This window comes from Octopus sinensis, unplaced genomic scaffold, assembly GCF_006345805.1.
Source record: "Octopus sinensis unplaced genomic scaffold, ASM634580v1 Contig18757, whole genome shotgun sequence".
NCBI classification, from domain to species: domain Eukaryota; kingdom Metazoa; phylum Mollusca; class Cephalopoda; order Octopoda; family Octopodidae; genus Octopus; species Octopus sinensis.
In genome coordinates, this window is record NW_021835999.1 from 165,044 (window position 1) to 181,734 (window position 16,691).

General features: G+C 35.3%; 1 protein-coding gene across 1 annotated transcript; it reads right to left on the reverse strand.

Annotated features, from left to right (window-relative positions):
• Positions 1-8,213: 8,213 nt before the first annotated feature.
• On the reverse strand, positions 8,214-9,036 carry LOC115231728 (phospholipase A2 group XV-like). Its single transcript, XM_029801685.1, has 3 exons — positions 8,955-9,036; positions 8,771-8,924; positions 8,214-8,361 (listed from the first exon to the last, which is right to left on the reverse strand). The coding sequence occupies exons 1-3, from the start codon at positions 9,034-9,036 to the stop codon at positions 8,214-8,216; spliced, it is 384 nt and encodes a 127-aa protein (XP_029657545.1).
• Between the last annotated feature and the right edge of the window lie 7,655 nt (positions 9,037-16,691).

Below are 16,691 nucleotides of genomic sequence, written 5' to 3' on the forward strand. Positions count from 1 at the left end.
ACGCCCAGACGGGATGACTATCTTTCCGTTTTTGGAAGGAAAGCCTCTCGTATGGGATTCAACATGTTCCGACTCCTTGTCCAAGACAAATATGTTGGAAAGTGCCTGCAATGCTGGCACAGCTGCGGATAGAGCAGAGGACATCAAGAAGAAGAAATATGATGGGCTCACCGATCGCTACGTTTTCCGGCCGATTGCCGTCGAAACCCTGGGATCGATTGGGAAGGAGTCGTTGCGCTTCCTCATGTGTATTGGACGTCTCAAGACCCTGAGAACACACAATCCTCTGGAGACGAGATGGCTCCTCCAAAACGAAATATTAGTCGGTAAACTCGCAATAAAATGAATTAAAAATGTTTTCTTTTACAAAAATACTTTTTGAAATTCTCGCTAGTCATTTTATCACAAATTCAAACATTTAACATTGTTCTGTCTTAATCGAAAGTCTGTTTCTATTGCGAGGAGATTACTTGTTTGCTTCCCCAAACATCCTTATGTTTGACGATGTTTCTGCCTCTTCCAGGGTTTAGCAGGGTGATTCCCTGGGCCCTGTGTTTTTTGCTTTGGGCGTTAATAGTATCGTCCACTCTGTCCGATCCCCTATTAACATTTGGTACCTGGATGACGCAACGTTTTCGACGATTTCCGCTTTATTCTCCTATAAATGTGGAAAAATCCGAAATCGTGAACATTCATTTAAATCCTGTTCACTGCCGCAACTTCCATTTGCCGAAGAATTTTTTCCGACGTCCGAATTACACCCAAACCGAATCTGACGATTCTCGGTGCTTCCATGGATCCTTCTGCTCTTGAAGGCTCCCTGTCTGAAAAAATTTCCAATCTATCCAAAGTGACTGAGAAGCTCAAAGACATCGACCCTCGTGTGGCTTTTTTCCTTCTCCGAAAATAATTTTCCACTTTTTTTAAACGCTGAGATGTGCGCCCTGTTTAAACAGGCATGACCTTCTTTCCGACTTTGACCATATTTTCAGCCTCGGTACGAGCTCACTCTGCAATCTGGACCCAGACATTTTTACCTGTGCGCTGGGCAACCTTAGTATGAGATCTTATTCCGATCTGGCCCTTTCGGTATTCCTATCCTCTCACTCTGCTTCTCGTTCTCTTTCAGACATCGTTCTCAGAAACCACCCTGAACGCAAATTATCTGAGGATACTTGGCTGCTTGTGGTCTGTAGGAAGCCCGGTTTGGTTCTATTCAGCGGCAGTGGAACGAGATCTCTCGTCGGGGGACTTTAGAAGCACTGGCCTCCGTCTATCAAGAGTAAGACACGATTCCAGAGAGTCATCCTGGCTCTTGACAATAATCGGACTGGGACGACAATGTCCGAGGGTCAGAGTTCTAGAGGTCCTTTTTCGGTAGGCATTAAGTGCCTCCTGAGCGTTTCCATATCCGATTGGAAGTTCCAATTGACGTTGTGGACCCCATAACGCCACGCTAAGACCGGAAAGGTAAGAGATCCCCTTTTTAAACTGTGTCGTGCCAGAAGAACTCGTCGCCTCGCGGGCAGAGGACGGTAATGAGAATTGACCCCAGCTGGAAACTAGCCTCCTTCGGATTCGAACCCACGACTCTCCAGATCCATTATCCATAGCTAAAGCTTCGTGAGACCATTAGTTAAATTATCTCAAATTTGACATTTATTAATTTAGCAGAATATAATTTTTAAATATCTAAGTTGGATTCAGACAGTGACGGGATTTGTCGACATATCTGTTTCAAGGTCTTTGGTTAAGTTTGATATTAATTTACAATGACTACATGAACGGGACTTTTACATTCCATACAAGACAGAGTAGTGGGAAAAAACAAACAAAATTGCAACATTTTTAGAAAAAAGAAAACATGTCATTTCATATTAATGTCTCGAAAATTGAATACGAATATGTTTATATATAACCAATGACTGCCCAATACAATATTTTAATACAATATCTCAATAAGGTTACCGTATTTTCTCGATTTTAACGCGTAATCGAAAATAACACGAAAGTAATTTCGGGCCAAAAACATCTGGAAAAACACAGTAATCGAATATAGTGCGCACTTAAAATGCGGGTTGCTTGCGTTTCAGATTTTTTAAACGCAGTCAAAGTAAGGTGGTACAAGCGTGTTGAGTGACGTGTATTACCTTATCTTAACGAGGGTATGGCGACTTAAACGATCTTAAAGAGACAATCAATTATGTGCGTTGAACTTGTGTAAAGGATCAAAGGTATCACATGTGTTTAAACTACAAGTGTTCATCAAGAGTTCGGCAGATCAAAAGTCAATTGGGTTTCATCAGCGTTTCCTATATTTCGATGTTAGAGTGGTGCTTTGTCCTCATCTTGATTATGGACCGCTGATACTCCATCAGTTTATGTTTGTAGTCCTCCATCATCTTTAGGACAATTGACGTTGTCTTTCTTACAGATAGGTTCTTTCGTTGTATAAACTTATAGCACCAACATGCAGACGATTTGAAGCCAGAATTCTTGTTGGTTTTATTCGTGATTTTCAGGTCAGGATACGCAGCTTGACTGTGCTGATGCTACACCCTCTAGCTCTTCTTTCAGCAATCGTTTTAAGACGTCCTTCCTCTAACTCTGAAAACATTGCTTTTTTCCACGTCCTGATGCTTTTGCTATTACTATTTTAAAATTCAAAGTTGGAATGTGCACAATGTCTGTGAGTCAAAGTGAGTTTGACAATGCTTTTTTCAATCAAATTTGTAATTTATTTTAGTTATTGATTATAACACGCACCTGTTCTCAAATGACCCGAGAGAAACATGATTCCTACTACGATTACAATAATGCAAAATGGTCGGCTTATAAGAAATACGTTGATACGAAACTTTCCACATTCTATCCGGGACTCAATTTCCTCGATATTACCGAATGGAGTGCCACAAGGTTCTTCCTATCCCCCGTATGCAATAAGAAATTAAACTTTCTTAAAAAATTTCTTGGAAACTTGGAAGACGCCAAAGGAACTTACGGATTAGAGTCTCTATACACCAAATACATTAAACCGACAATTGGTTACGGATGTACAGTATGGGGAATCAATCTAGCATATAGAAATTTTAAAAAAAATCGACTGAGATTGGAGATTGTAAACCTCCTAGCAAATGTCACGGGAAACAAAATTCCACCAAAGGGACTAGAAGAAATCATGAAAGAAAACGGTGGAGACCTCAGGAAAAAGTCCATGTTCGGGATCCCCGACCTCTTAGACAAACCGCTGTAAAATACAGAGAAAAGATGCGAAGGTTTCTAAAAGAGGCTAGGATTACCTGAAATAGTTAATTATGGTTATGACGGTGTTTTTGTTCCTAATAAATAAATTATAACATGCACCCCATCTATTGGAATTAATTATATAGCAAAAATCTGCGTAGCTCTTTTTTCAGCAATTGTTTTAATAACTTGCTCGTTTTGATGCCATGTTGCTTTTAAAATGTCCAAAATTGAACTGATATATGATGAACTGAGACGAGTACGAGGCGAAAGGGGGGGCAGTAACAATCATAGCTTTCCATCGGCTTTATGAGATGAAGTAAAAACAAAAATTTATAATTTCCGAAAATTAACCAATCAAAGAAATTGAAGGCAATACAAAATGGCCGTTTCCATTTTGCATTATCGACGGTACATGGTGTTTTTATGCTGTGACTGGAAAAATACAGGCGTTGACTATTTTTCTAGATCGCAATTCTACTTTCCAGCTTATTAATTCAGGATTGTGATGTTAGTGATACTTTACAATCTTTAATATGGGTTTATTTTAAATTTAAAGTTGGAAATTGCACAATGTTTGTGCGTCAAAGTGAGTTTAACAATGCTTTGTTCAATCAAATTTGTAAATTATTTTAATTATAGCACGCACCCCATCTGTAGGAATAATTTATTCACAAACAAAGTCCAGAATATACAACATTGACCATTTCATGTATGATAATGCCCTCAAGACTGTAGTGACAGTCAGTGCCGATTAAATATATCTCTTTCATGGACACACGTACATATTTATGGAACAAAAACAACTCATTTATTGAATATAGTCATCAAAAAATGCATAATCTTCCAAATAATTAAAATTCTGAGTATAATCACTGGTAGGGTGAGTGTTGAGGGGAGGAAAGGAATCCCGGAAAGTCTGAATTCCGACATTATAGGCAGTCTCAACCCCCGGACAGACCGGCGGGAGAGGAGGAGGGTGTCTGGAATGTCCCTTCCGTTTGCAATGCATTCCAAGGGACTGTCTTAGGCCGAACATTTTGCCGCAGACGTGGCAGACGTAGAGAGGACAGGAGTGGGGGGTGGAGGGGTACAGTCTGTACTTACACCGAGGACAGTACTCTGAACTGTGGACACGAGCAAAGTGCTGTTGTTACAACAAATTAACACTTTTTTGAGCAGACCAAATGTGGAGTATTTTTTGTCGCAGGTTTTACCGTCATTGCCCGACAGCAGTACTGGAATTGGTCCCCACTTTCTTCATTCGTCCATATTTTTTCCTATATTTACTCATTCCGCCTACCATGCACGACTTGTGCACAATCCGCATGTGCATTTGCAGGGCTCCGAAGTGGGCACAGAATCGGGAACACACAGGACACGTGTTTAGACATCCCCTCAGACCTTCCACGGGTGGATACACATCAATCATACACAACTAATTTGAACAATTTATTAAAAATTAACTAGCAACCAAATTTATTAAAAAAGAAAAATTAGTTAAAGCCATCAATCTCGGATTGATGGAATTCTCTTAAATAAATGAAGGGGAGTGGAACAGACTGGATGGTTTTTCATATGAGCTATAGCTGTACACAGATGGGTAGTATGTGAAGCAATCCTCCAGAATTGTATCACGTCGTATTGAATTGAAGGCATTTTTAATGTCAATTTTGACGATTACGAAAGGAGTGTTCTCGTTCTTTTCGGTGAATGTTCAGACAGCATGAACTGCCGCTTCACACATGCAATTACATCGGCAACGGTACGTTTGGAATATATCAAGTCTAAGTCGAATACACGCTCCGATGCGAACAGTTTCGTTCTCCAAAAGTAGACTGTTGGACGCCAACAAAAGAGCATTTAGCTAATCTCTCGAGTGGGGCTGGCAGGCGCAGTTCAAGGAAGCTAACTGCATTTGATCGGCTTGCGAGCGAAGACTCTCCAACAGGTGTGAACACTTGATGACATCCCAACTCTTCTGTATAAAAAGACTCTTCGGAAGGTCAAGTCCGAGCGATCTCCAGGCGTGAACAGCAACAGGGTATTTCGTAAGCTCGCCGAGTTTGGGTGAGTTTATAAGAACAGAGCAAACAAAATTTTCAGCAAAATATTTTAAGTAAAGACTTAGAATATATAATGTACAGGTAAAAGTTTGTTATTAACCCAATATTTTTTCTATAATAAACTTAAAAAACTCAACTGATTCGCCTTAAAAATGCCCTTATGCGGGCTTCGCCAGCGGAGTAACTAAAAAATATTTAGTTTTCTTTATAAAAATTTAAAAATCAGTAATTTATGTATCAATTTTTCGTACCCATTTGAAACGGTGAAGCAAGAAAACAGTTCTGCATCACAATCACTTGAGGAGAAAGCACTCGTTTTGTTAAACTCATTCAAATTAGCAAATGATAGTTGCCTTTTAAAGAAATATTCAAACTTTCTATATTTGGACAAATAGATTGTATCTCGAAATTGAAACCCCCTAGTATGACTTTCTAACCACCACTAGAGACACACCCTAACATTTAGTAAATAGCTTTGCGGATTGTAACGCCCATTCTTCAACATTAATGGAGCAGATAATTGCTTTCACTGTGTTTAATTTTGAGTTCGTTTCCAGATGAGAGGGACTTTAACTTTCACCCATAAAACAAAGCTGGAAATCCTTCATGACGTTCTTTTTATAGGTTCTGTGCCAGTTTCCTTGATTCCGGTCTAAGTGTTCAGTTACAAAACAGTCAAGCATAAGAATTTTAGCGAAATCATTAGAAATGATCAAATAATAAAACTTGGCTTATATTTACAATTTATGATACAGTATAACCTCCATTTGGGGCAGACCTCTGGCTTGGGGAACCTCTATTTTTGGGGAAACCTCTATTTTTGGGGTAGTTTGAAAAGGATATAATTTTTATGCGGTAATTTCCAAATTTAGAAATTACCGGAACCTCTAAGTGGGGCACAGGATTTTTAATTTATATACATATTTGCTATTAAAATTAAAATTAATTATATAAAATTTCATTTGGAAGCCTCGTGTAATTTTTGTATTCTTGTTGTTATGGCTCGTAAGCTTAGTCTTGAGTTAAAGATCAAAATTGCCAAGGAATTAAGTGAAAATAAACATCTTACTGAACGAGATATTGTAGATAAGTACAAAATTAGTAAAGGTTTTTATTAATGTAAGTTTTTAGGCGCTGTGTCACGTATTAAAAAAATTATCTCAATTTTTTTAATACTGGGGCTGTTCAAACAGATTTTCCCAGAAATATTCAACGCTCTCCTCATACTTTATCCCAAAAATTGGATAAAATTGTTTTTGAGGCTTTCACCAAGACAAGGGAAGAATTTATTTAGACAAGGAAACTTTAACCCTGAAGAACATGGAGTTTCATATTCATCATCTAAAAACAGTTGGATGACATCAGAAATATTTATTACATGGCTCACCATTACAAATGAACAAATGATTACGCAAAAGAGAAAAATTGTTTTGTTACTTGATAACGCAAGCTGTCACAAATATATCCATCTTTCCAACATTGAATTGTTTTTTCTCCCAAAAAATACAACCTCATTAATTCAACCGTTAGACATGGGTATTATTAAATCTTTCAAGTCCAATTATCTTAACGCTTTATTGGATTTTACTCTTTATTTTGAGGACGTTGAGTTACAAATTGTTAATTTAAAAAAAATAAATCTTCGTCATGTCATAATAATTGTTGGAAAAACATGGCAAAATTTAAATCCTGAAACAATAACGAATTGTTGGGAAACAATTAATAACTGTCGGCAACAGATTCCTAGTTCAAATTTTTTAGTTAACAGTGAGAAAGAAAATTTGGACACGATAATTGCAGACGTAATTGCTGAAAATGAAGAAGAAAATAATGATGAGTCAATATATGACCAAACTGAATGCAACTGTTCACACTTGGACACGATAACAGCAATGAATAACCTTGAAGAGAATATTCACCGTTTGTTTCCCGATGCGTTAAAAGACTATTACAATTTCAGAAAAATATTGGGCATACATATGAAGAAATCTGCAACAGGAAACAAAATAACAGATTATTTTCGTGTATAATAGAATAAAAATTTTTTTCTACTTGAAAAATACTCTAATTATCAATAAAATTAGTGGAAAACATGTTTAAATGTTCTTAAAAATACTTTATTTATTTATAAATTAATGAAAAATATGCTAAAACTATTAAAATTTTTATAAAAATAAAGAAAATTTCAGACCTCCATTTTTGGGGAAACCTCTATTTTTGGGGCAATTTTTTCAAAATTGATGCCCCAAATGGAGGTTATACTGTATTATTCAGTTTTATAGTTGTTGGTTTTAGAGGTATGAGTCAATTTAGAGAATTGTTAGTAATAAAGTTTTAGATTATGGTATTAGTAAGACTTTTTTGATGTAATCGAAAGTTGATTGACTGTTCAATACACTCATATGATTCATTATTCCAATCTCGTAATTTGTGGCCCAAGGGTGTCTTTTTTTACATTCTTGTAGACTAGCCAATCTGACAACCCCATCTCCATCGGTATACTTTATAGAAGGAGAATTGGGATAGGTATTCCAGGATGAATACCTAAAAAATCACTGAGCTATATACACAAGTCGATTGACTGTTGGTATTCCTTTGCTGTAAATGCAGTGAATTTCTACGTCTCGGGGCACTTTTGTATTTGAAGTAACATTTTTATATATATTTAGCATATCGAGCATTGCAGATTTGTCCACATCTTTTAGGTTCTGGGCATTCAGCAAGTCAATAATACTTTTATAAGGATTTCATAATCGTCTAATGAGTAGGTCTTGTCCCCTACTTGGACAACACTGTCTGAATCAGGAAAAAGTTCATATGTGCTTGGGAATGTTCGGAGAGCATCTCGAAGTGCATAATCACATGGAAAATGAAAGTCCCAAGAAACTCCTATCAATCGTTAACTCAACAAGTGATACCGATTAAAATTCCCCGGATACTTTCAGTGGAGCCGTTGTATGGACCAGAAATGCTGATAAATCTCCGAATATACTTTTCTCGCCACTCGCGAGTTTGCATCGTCAAAAATCGTGCAGTAATTATGCATCCATAGCTGTGAGCCAAAAGGGTAACAGATACGTTATTAGATCTCTGATATGCGGTTTCTATCTGATTTTTAAACTGAATAAACGTATTTTCGAGATTATCTGCTGGTTAAAATTACCAGTTACTTATTCCGACTCGAAAGTCGTAAGGAATCCCCATAAGATTTAATTTTCTTTTGTAAGACAAACTGGACTTGGTGGAAGTTAAAAAGGAAATGAGCTGAGCAAAATTTCCAGTTGTATTCGTTACTGTGAAAGTTAAAACGAAAATAGCATACGCACGTGGGCACCGCCGAGATACTCGACTGAACTAGGGTCTCCAAATTCACCGGTTTTTACATCCACGCCGGTTTGGTTCATTGGTGTTTTTTTGGAATCTGACCACCGGAGTCTTTTGTTTAGAAAAATTGAACTCACCTGGAAATGTAGAAATAGCATTGTTTTATAACTGGCATGAAAATTCGTAATGGTGCCCAAAGTAGAAAATAATGACCACTTTTTTGAAAGCAGAGATTGTAATGACTCGATTTATTAAATTTTGCGTACAACTTGGAGCCTCCATCTCCAGGTACTTGAAATTTTTAGGACAATATGGTCAAACTGAGAAACACAGGCGATAATTCAGCTATTTCTTTACTCAAAATGAATAATAAAAGAATTGTGACTGATGAAATTTGACCCATTAATAATTAGACCATTATTTTTATTGTATTTTGAGTGGTTATAGTCATTCTATTTTTCAATTGAAATAATTAAATACTACTTTTGTTTCGGTGAGGATTTTTGTATCAACCCTGATTTCAACTTTTCCCGTCGACTATGTTGACTGAACAGAATGTCTATATATCCCATCACACCCACATGCCTTCCAGTCAGGAAGATACTTAATAACATTTCCAAAAAAACTCTTCCGTAAACTCTGGAAACATAAGTTCAGCACAAGTAGTTCGTTTTCCAACAACGTCATAAGATTGAGGCCTCTCATTTCTCTCGCTCCAGACTTTTTGCCAAAAAGAGACACATTCTTCATCATCAAATCCATACAGCGTCAGTTCCTCTTTCATTGTTAAGTCTCGATAGAATCTTTTTCGATTTAATTCGAAGCACTGATTATCCTTACGAAATTGTTTCCTTAAATTATGAACTTGTATTTTCTTCTTGTTAATCCTAATCAGGTCTTGCAATAATATCTGAATCCTCGACAGCTCATCTTTCTTAGTTTTCTTATACCCATAGCGGCAAAAAACATCCATTACCTTTTGCTTTTTAGATGGAGGTAGAGTTTGATTTTTTTTGAGCAAATTTTAAAATATTGACAAATAGTTATTAACTAACTAAATTCCCGGCCTCGTAAATGGAAACACAGTTTCCACGTACTATAGCCAAGGAAATCCTTTCGAGAAGCCACTTGGACTCGCGTGGGTCTCCCCGTTTATGGGAGATCATGCGGCCAAGCTTTTTCAGAAAGGAAAGAGACTTTTCGCCGATGACGCCGGAAGTCTCGACGGCGATGGGAGTGAACAGATACCGTTCAGAGAGCTCCTTGTACTTTCCAATCTTCATCTTCTCGGTTTTGCGAGAGACTGAGCCAGCCTCGACAGCTGAAGAAGGAAGGTTAAGCTCCGAGAAAGTGTCTGAACACGTCGCATCCCATAACAGAGACTTGCCGAACTCCAACGGGAAAGTCGATAGACCGTCGGCAGATAATTTTGAAATTTATTGGAATGAGAATTCGGTAGAGTTTGATTGGAATGAGAATTAACGATTTCCAATTCTGCAGATAATTTTGAAATTTTCTTTTCAATATTTTCTACCCATGTGCTCTGTGCTTTGTCTCTCATGGTTAGCGATAAATATGCACATTGAGCAGCATATAGAATATCAGAAATGCTATTGATATCATTAGGATGATTATCTTTCGTAATATAATATATCGCCGAATTCAATCATGTCAATATATCATTTTTCAAATATTTATCTTGAATCTTTGGAGTTGGTTTGCGTGAATCCCTTGGAATCGATTCAATATTCTTAATTTGTATATTCAACTCTTCTAGACACTTTCTAAAAGTGGAAATTTCTGAGCTCTCAACAAATTGCTTCTGATGGCAATTGCTTCCATAATGATTATCCACTCTCATTGGTTTAACCATTCCTTTGAGTTGACTGAGACTTGCACTCTTCGAGAATTTTGAATTAAACTTCTCACGGATAAGGTTCCATCCACCTCTTGGTATCCTCCCAATTCTTTGCTTCGTGGCAAAAACAATCTGAGACACCCACTCAGCTTCAGAAACACAAATAGCATCATCGATAATGGCCGAAAGGGAATGCAAGTTAGTTGGGATAGTAGGATTCCCAGCAAATGGATTGTCATGAATACTAGTCCTTGTGCTGTTATCCAGCCCCAGAGACAACACTCCTGCACTTGTGTTATTTTTATCCTTTTTCTTGATAAGAACGAACTTACACAACATCACAACAACTATCACGTTAAATTTTACTGGAATATATACATTTAACAGAAACGAAAGCCTTGGGAGCAGAAATGGCTGTTTCAAAGAATCTCCATTGCGATTTTTGGGGCAACGTCTTATCGATCATTAGCAGTTTTAGACGTAAAACTACCTTACTCTAATCGTTTTTGTTTAAAAATTAACTGTTTTAAAAAAATTTAACAGAAATACAAGTGTCAAATAACTTAAAAAGTGTGGGATATCAAATTATAAACATTTTTTAAATGTAGGTACCCTATATTCGAGCGGTGTTTTTAACGTGATAACGGAATTATTTATAGGTAATTGCTACTTATACAGGTATGGTCAAAGTCAATGAAATTGTTTTAAAAAGAAATTTTCCATACAAGAAAAAATACAACTTTATTAAAAAATTTAAAATTTTAGTATAATTAGTGAAAACTTTCATGTTTTAATCATAATCTAAAAATTTATAAAATATCAAAAAAGCAATAAGTTATTTCTTATTTCTATGATATTTGATATCTAAAATTGACTTCTTTGTACCAGAAAGTATATTAAAAACACTTATAAAGAATTTTATCTTTCGATAGTTTGAATGCTTGTTTTACTGTTATTGTTGTCGACTGTAATAAGCAAAGGTAATGTTTTAATGATTTTTAATTTGTTTTTAGAATTAATTTTCTTGGCAAATGAGACACTTGTTGACGACCCAAAATGTCTAAATTTGACTGGTAAGAATTTTTTAAAGATTTCTAGAATTAAATCAGGCATTTATGGTTGATCGATATAAGGCATATAGATTGAATTGCGAAGATATAGAATATGACATTTGGTACCAGGGTTTGAGATTTGGAAAATATAGTATAGCCTTGCCACAAGGAATTTTTACTAAGACAATTAATTTGAATACTGTTGAATTTCATAGAAATAAATCTGGACAAAACTTGACCGAAACTATAGAAGTATTAATTTTTTGTACTCCATAGCAAAAAGATGAGAGATGGCGATAGTTATAATCTTATTCATGTAAATACAAGTTATAACTTAAGTCATAATCACTACTTCTTCAGGTATTGGATGAAATCTGAAAAGCAACAGATATTTTTTGGTAATTTGTTAACAATTGAAAATAGATTTCGACAATATTTTCATAAGTATTAAAACTATTTACCATTACAACAATTTCTTCCATTTCTTTATAAAAACAAAATCAGATAATTTCACCTCTGGGCATATTTGCATGGATGAATATAATCTTTGTACAAATTTTGAAAACAGTTGCAAAGTAAATTCATTTTTAGAATTTGCTTCGATACAGCAATGGAATTCAAACGTAAACACTACAAATTTAACTCTGACATTTGATTTATCATATGGGCATAAAGAAATATATAAAATTGAAAGCAATGTGGAAAGAAACGGAGAATATTGGTTTGAAAGTGACGAAATTGACTTGCATCGTTTATTTATTTATTAAAATTATAGAAATCTACCTATATGGAAGAATGGCTACTTTTTTTATGGTCTTAATCTACATTCTAATAAGGAGTAATCGAATATACTTTAATATAATTAGTTTGCGTGTACTGGATGAGACGGAAAAAATTGCATTTCAATCGGTCAATTAGAACAGCCTGTTCTAGAAGTTTAATTAATTTTTAATTATTTAAATATAATCTTACGGGTTTCTAGTTTGCAACTTTCATAAAAATACGATTATTTTGTTTATTTTGAATTGTTCGACAGCTGTTTTTATTGTAGTTAATTAATTTGTGACATGGGCGGCTGGATACGTATGGGAAACCGGTTACATTTTTGACCTTGTAGATGTCAATTTTTAATCATCGAATAACTTGAAAGAATAATGCATTTTAACAAAAAATATTAAAATTAATCATTTTTTTAGTCTTGCCATTGGTACCGTCCAAATCTCTCCTTTATCATATTTTATCTATTAAATAAAAATGATTGATTTGCCTCGACTCGATTATTTGATAAAATGTTAATTATTTCAGCGCCCGGATAGAAAGGAGACTCGAATTTATCCATCCCCTGTGTACGGGGATTTTTTGGTCTTCCATGTATCTGAACTAGATTGAACTCTTCGCATAGATCTCTCAGAGACACATTCTTGAATTCTAAACCATTATCTAATTGCAAGAATCTAATTGCCTCCGCTGCGGAACCGGGCTCAGTTGCAAAGCAGGCGGAACTAACAAAACAGAAGAAGTACCGGGTCCTGGCCATGAATCACCTATTCGCTGCAGTCGCGGTGGAAACCTCTGGAGTCATCGGTCCGCAGACGCTATCGTTTCTCCGTCGCCTTGGATCTAAGCTCGTGGTTGCCACGAAAGATCCCAACGAGTCGATCAGACTCTTTCAAAGGATCTCATTGGCCATCATGCGCGGGAATTGCCAGTCGATTCGCTGCGCATTTTAACTCTTTTCGTTTATTAACAATAAGTTTGTCATTTAAAAAAAAAAAATTGCAAAATTTTTCAAGGTCCATATACAGTGGTCGTCAAAAAAAATTGCTCACCAATGTTTATGTCTATATAGCATTATTCTGATTTATTTTTTTTTGTAAACATCCTTAAGTAGTATTTTATTATTATACCTTAATTTTTATAATAAAATTTTTCTTTTTTATTTACAAACTTAAACAAAAACAAAAAATTGCAAGACAAAAAACATTAGCACAAATTTGGAAATCTCATTATCAGTAATTATTATGTCCTCCCCTTGCTAAATATAAAGAATAACTCCTTTTTCTCATTGAATTTTGCTACACGACAATATACCCCATTTTTATTCAAAGTTCTCAGAATTGTCCTTGGGGAAACATCAATATTGAAAGTTTCTTTAGTTTTGTTGGACAAATCCACTGCCAACAATGTAGGATGTGATTCGGTTTCATTACATAAAAATTGTATTTGGGGGGAACTTAGTTTCGGAAGACGTCCTGAGCCCGGTCTCCGATGCAGTGTTCCAAATTCTCGAAATTTTCGAATATTAAATGAAATTGTGGAATACGGCAAATTAAGTATTTTTGAGATTTCTCTGATTGATTTACCCTCTTTAAAGTACGCAATAATCATCCCTTTTTTAAATTCAGTTAACTGTTTCTTGGGAGAACGTGGCATATGCAATAACAAGAAAAGTGAGCAATGTTTTTTGTCACGAGATTTAAATTTTTATGCTTTAAATTCCTTATATTGAAATAAAATCGCATTAATAAATTAATATACTTAAGAATTAGAATAAAAAATGAAGCGTAAGATCAAATTTTTATTAATTTGTCAATAAAAGCATGAAAAAATGGCTGAGCAATTTTTTTTGACGAGCACTGTAGGTAGAAAAGTGATCTTAAGTTGTTGCATACTTCTTTTGAAGATTTATGAAAAAGTGTTCTGACAAATGCAAATCTGAATAAATTGTTGAGAGACCTACTACCAACCTACTATAAACACCTACTACCAACCTACAATTATTATTTACGACTGAAAACTTTTTTAGATCTACAAGATCTAGCTGAAACCTTTCATTCGGAGAAGAAGCAAGGATATGATGATTCATATCACCAACCTACATTAAAAATTAAAAAGAATTAAAACTTTCAATGGACAGGCAAATTTACTAGCTACATGCTCCATTTCAGTTTCATTGTCCAAAGTAATACAATCTGTGCATTAATCGTAAATCTAGAGTACCTTTCATTGATTATTGCAAAATTCTCGATCTTTTTTATAAGTTTATATTTTGCTTGCCTAAAAAAATCTTCCTGGAATTTATTTTCCAAAGCATCTTTTAAACAACAGAAAACGAAGGTCTATTGTGTGAATAGATTTGGATTTCCAAGTGCCATTAAGTGGAAATTTCAAATATTAAGTGATCTACTTATTGAAAATTATCTATTTCGGATAATAAGTTTAATTTAATAGATTTCGGAAAATAACTCTCTATTGCATATCAATTGAGACATAAGCAATCAGACAGAGGTTGGAATATAAAATTCATTGCTTTGATGGCGACACTTTGAATGCTTATTTAAAAATTGATTTCGATTTCGCAAATTTAACATGCAACCCCGAACAAGGCGAGGGCAGTGGACAGACTGTATAGATCTCGTTGCCCTAACCAATGTGGCGATGGAGGATTATTTCATATTCAAAGGAGAATGCTTTCGTGGTTGACCAAGGAAATCCCATTCCACAATGACTATTCTATTTATTATCCTAATAATGAGATTATGAAGATTTATGTGATATATCAGGTTTCTTATGTCTTTTCATTTCTATGTGTGAAATAGTTAGGACGCATTAAAAAAGATTTGGTTTGCGGTTCAATGACTCGTGAAATATCCAGTACAGACAAAATAAATAACTATAATCTACTCAAATATGGATATTCTCTTTTTTCTTATTCCTTAATTATATATTCGAATGTAAAAACCAATCCTGTTGGCCTCCCGAATAAATGGATGGAGTTAATACCAAGCACGAACTAGGATCTTTGGCTCCAATCGCATTGATATTTAGCAATATTTATGAAAAAACTTGGAGAAATTCTTTCAAATTATGACGAGAATCTCTATCGAAGACATCATGCAATGTTTTCGTTGAGAAATATAAATTCTAACGGGGCAGTATAAATTTTCAATTGACGTTATGTTTTGTTAGTATACAAAAAGGTTTAAAATGTGGTTCTTTTGTTTTCCATATTATTAACCCCCAAGCTTGTTTTCCATAAAATTGTTTATGTTTGCAAATCTGAGTTAAAAGCTCCTATAGTTTACCAAACAATTATCCTTCTCTTTGAGCCCAAGACAATGTCTTCGACGAGCACACTTATCCATTTTACAGGGCAGGCCAGTTATGTCGTTGTTCTCGAGTCCGATCCAACGGTCTCACTCGGGGAAGCTTCCTCCGTCGATGCATTTGAAAACCGGGTCATTCGACGATCTTCGGGTGGGTAAATCCAAAACTTATATTCTGTACGAATGCTTTCCAATGTTTTCCAGATGACCACAGACTGGATGTAAGCAAGTGTGGGTCCTTTGAGACCAATTGAGTTGTAGTAGTGTTTGTAGAATTTATTCACAACACCGTCCCACGTTAGTACCTTTCGTTGTGGATTACTCCCAGTTCACTGGCAAGCAAATCGTACTTATGAAGCTTTTGAACCTCAATTTTCTTTTAGTTTTTTTGGGCGGTGATCCCAATCTCAATAAGCGTGATTGTGTTCCTCATTTTGTCGAGAACAAGATGTCCGGCTTGTTATTTTCGACCCTCAGATCCGTACTTATTGTTTTGTTAATACAAATCTCATCATTTATAGATTTTATGATAATTTATTCAGTCCTTTATCATAGATGCAACTCAAAATAGTACCAAACACTGAAAATACTGAATTAAATTTATCATTTATGACGTGTAGTTTTCATTTGTTGTAATCATAGTTTTATTCATCCAGTCCTTAAATTAAAAGTTAATTTTCTAATGTCTTTGAATAACTATGTAATAAAAAGACTCGAATGAAAAGGAAATTTAATATTATCGAGAAGTATAGCAATAAGCAAGTTCCATGCGGATCATCAAGAAGTGTCCTTGTCATTCACAGATTCGTCCTGCCAACTCAAATCACATCACTACCGGCAAAGAATTATTCGATACGCCAATCAATCGCAATCTCTTGGCACTCGAGGAAGCCATTATTTGTGGACTTATTTTGACAATCAAAGGACCCCTGGAAGTCATAGGTTCCTTCACTTGTGGCACTACAAAAATAAACCACAAAACAACCTTCAGAACAATCGGCCTTAAGTTTCTCAATCGCTTCTGCAAACTTTCTCTTTTGTG

Excerpts from the sequence above, each read along its gene's own strand:
- LOC115231728 (XM_029801685.1), bottom strand. The coding sequence starts at position 9,036 with ATGGGTCAAATTTCATCAGTCACAATTCTTTTATTATTCATTTTGAGT. Across the intron at positions 8,925-8,954 it reads ATTATCGCCTGTGTTTCTCA|TACCTGGAGATGGAGGCTCC; the intron begins GTTTGACCATAT and ends AAAAATTTCAAG. Across the intron at positions 8,362-8,770 it reads TGCTATTTCTACATTTCCAG|CTATGGATGCATAATTACTG; the intron begins GTGAGTTCAATT and ends TTTGGCTCACAG.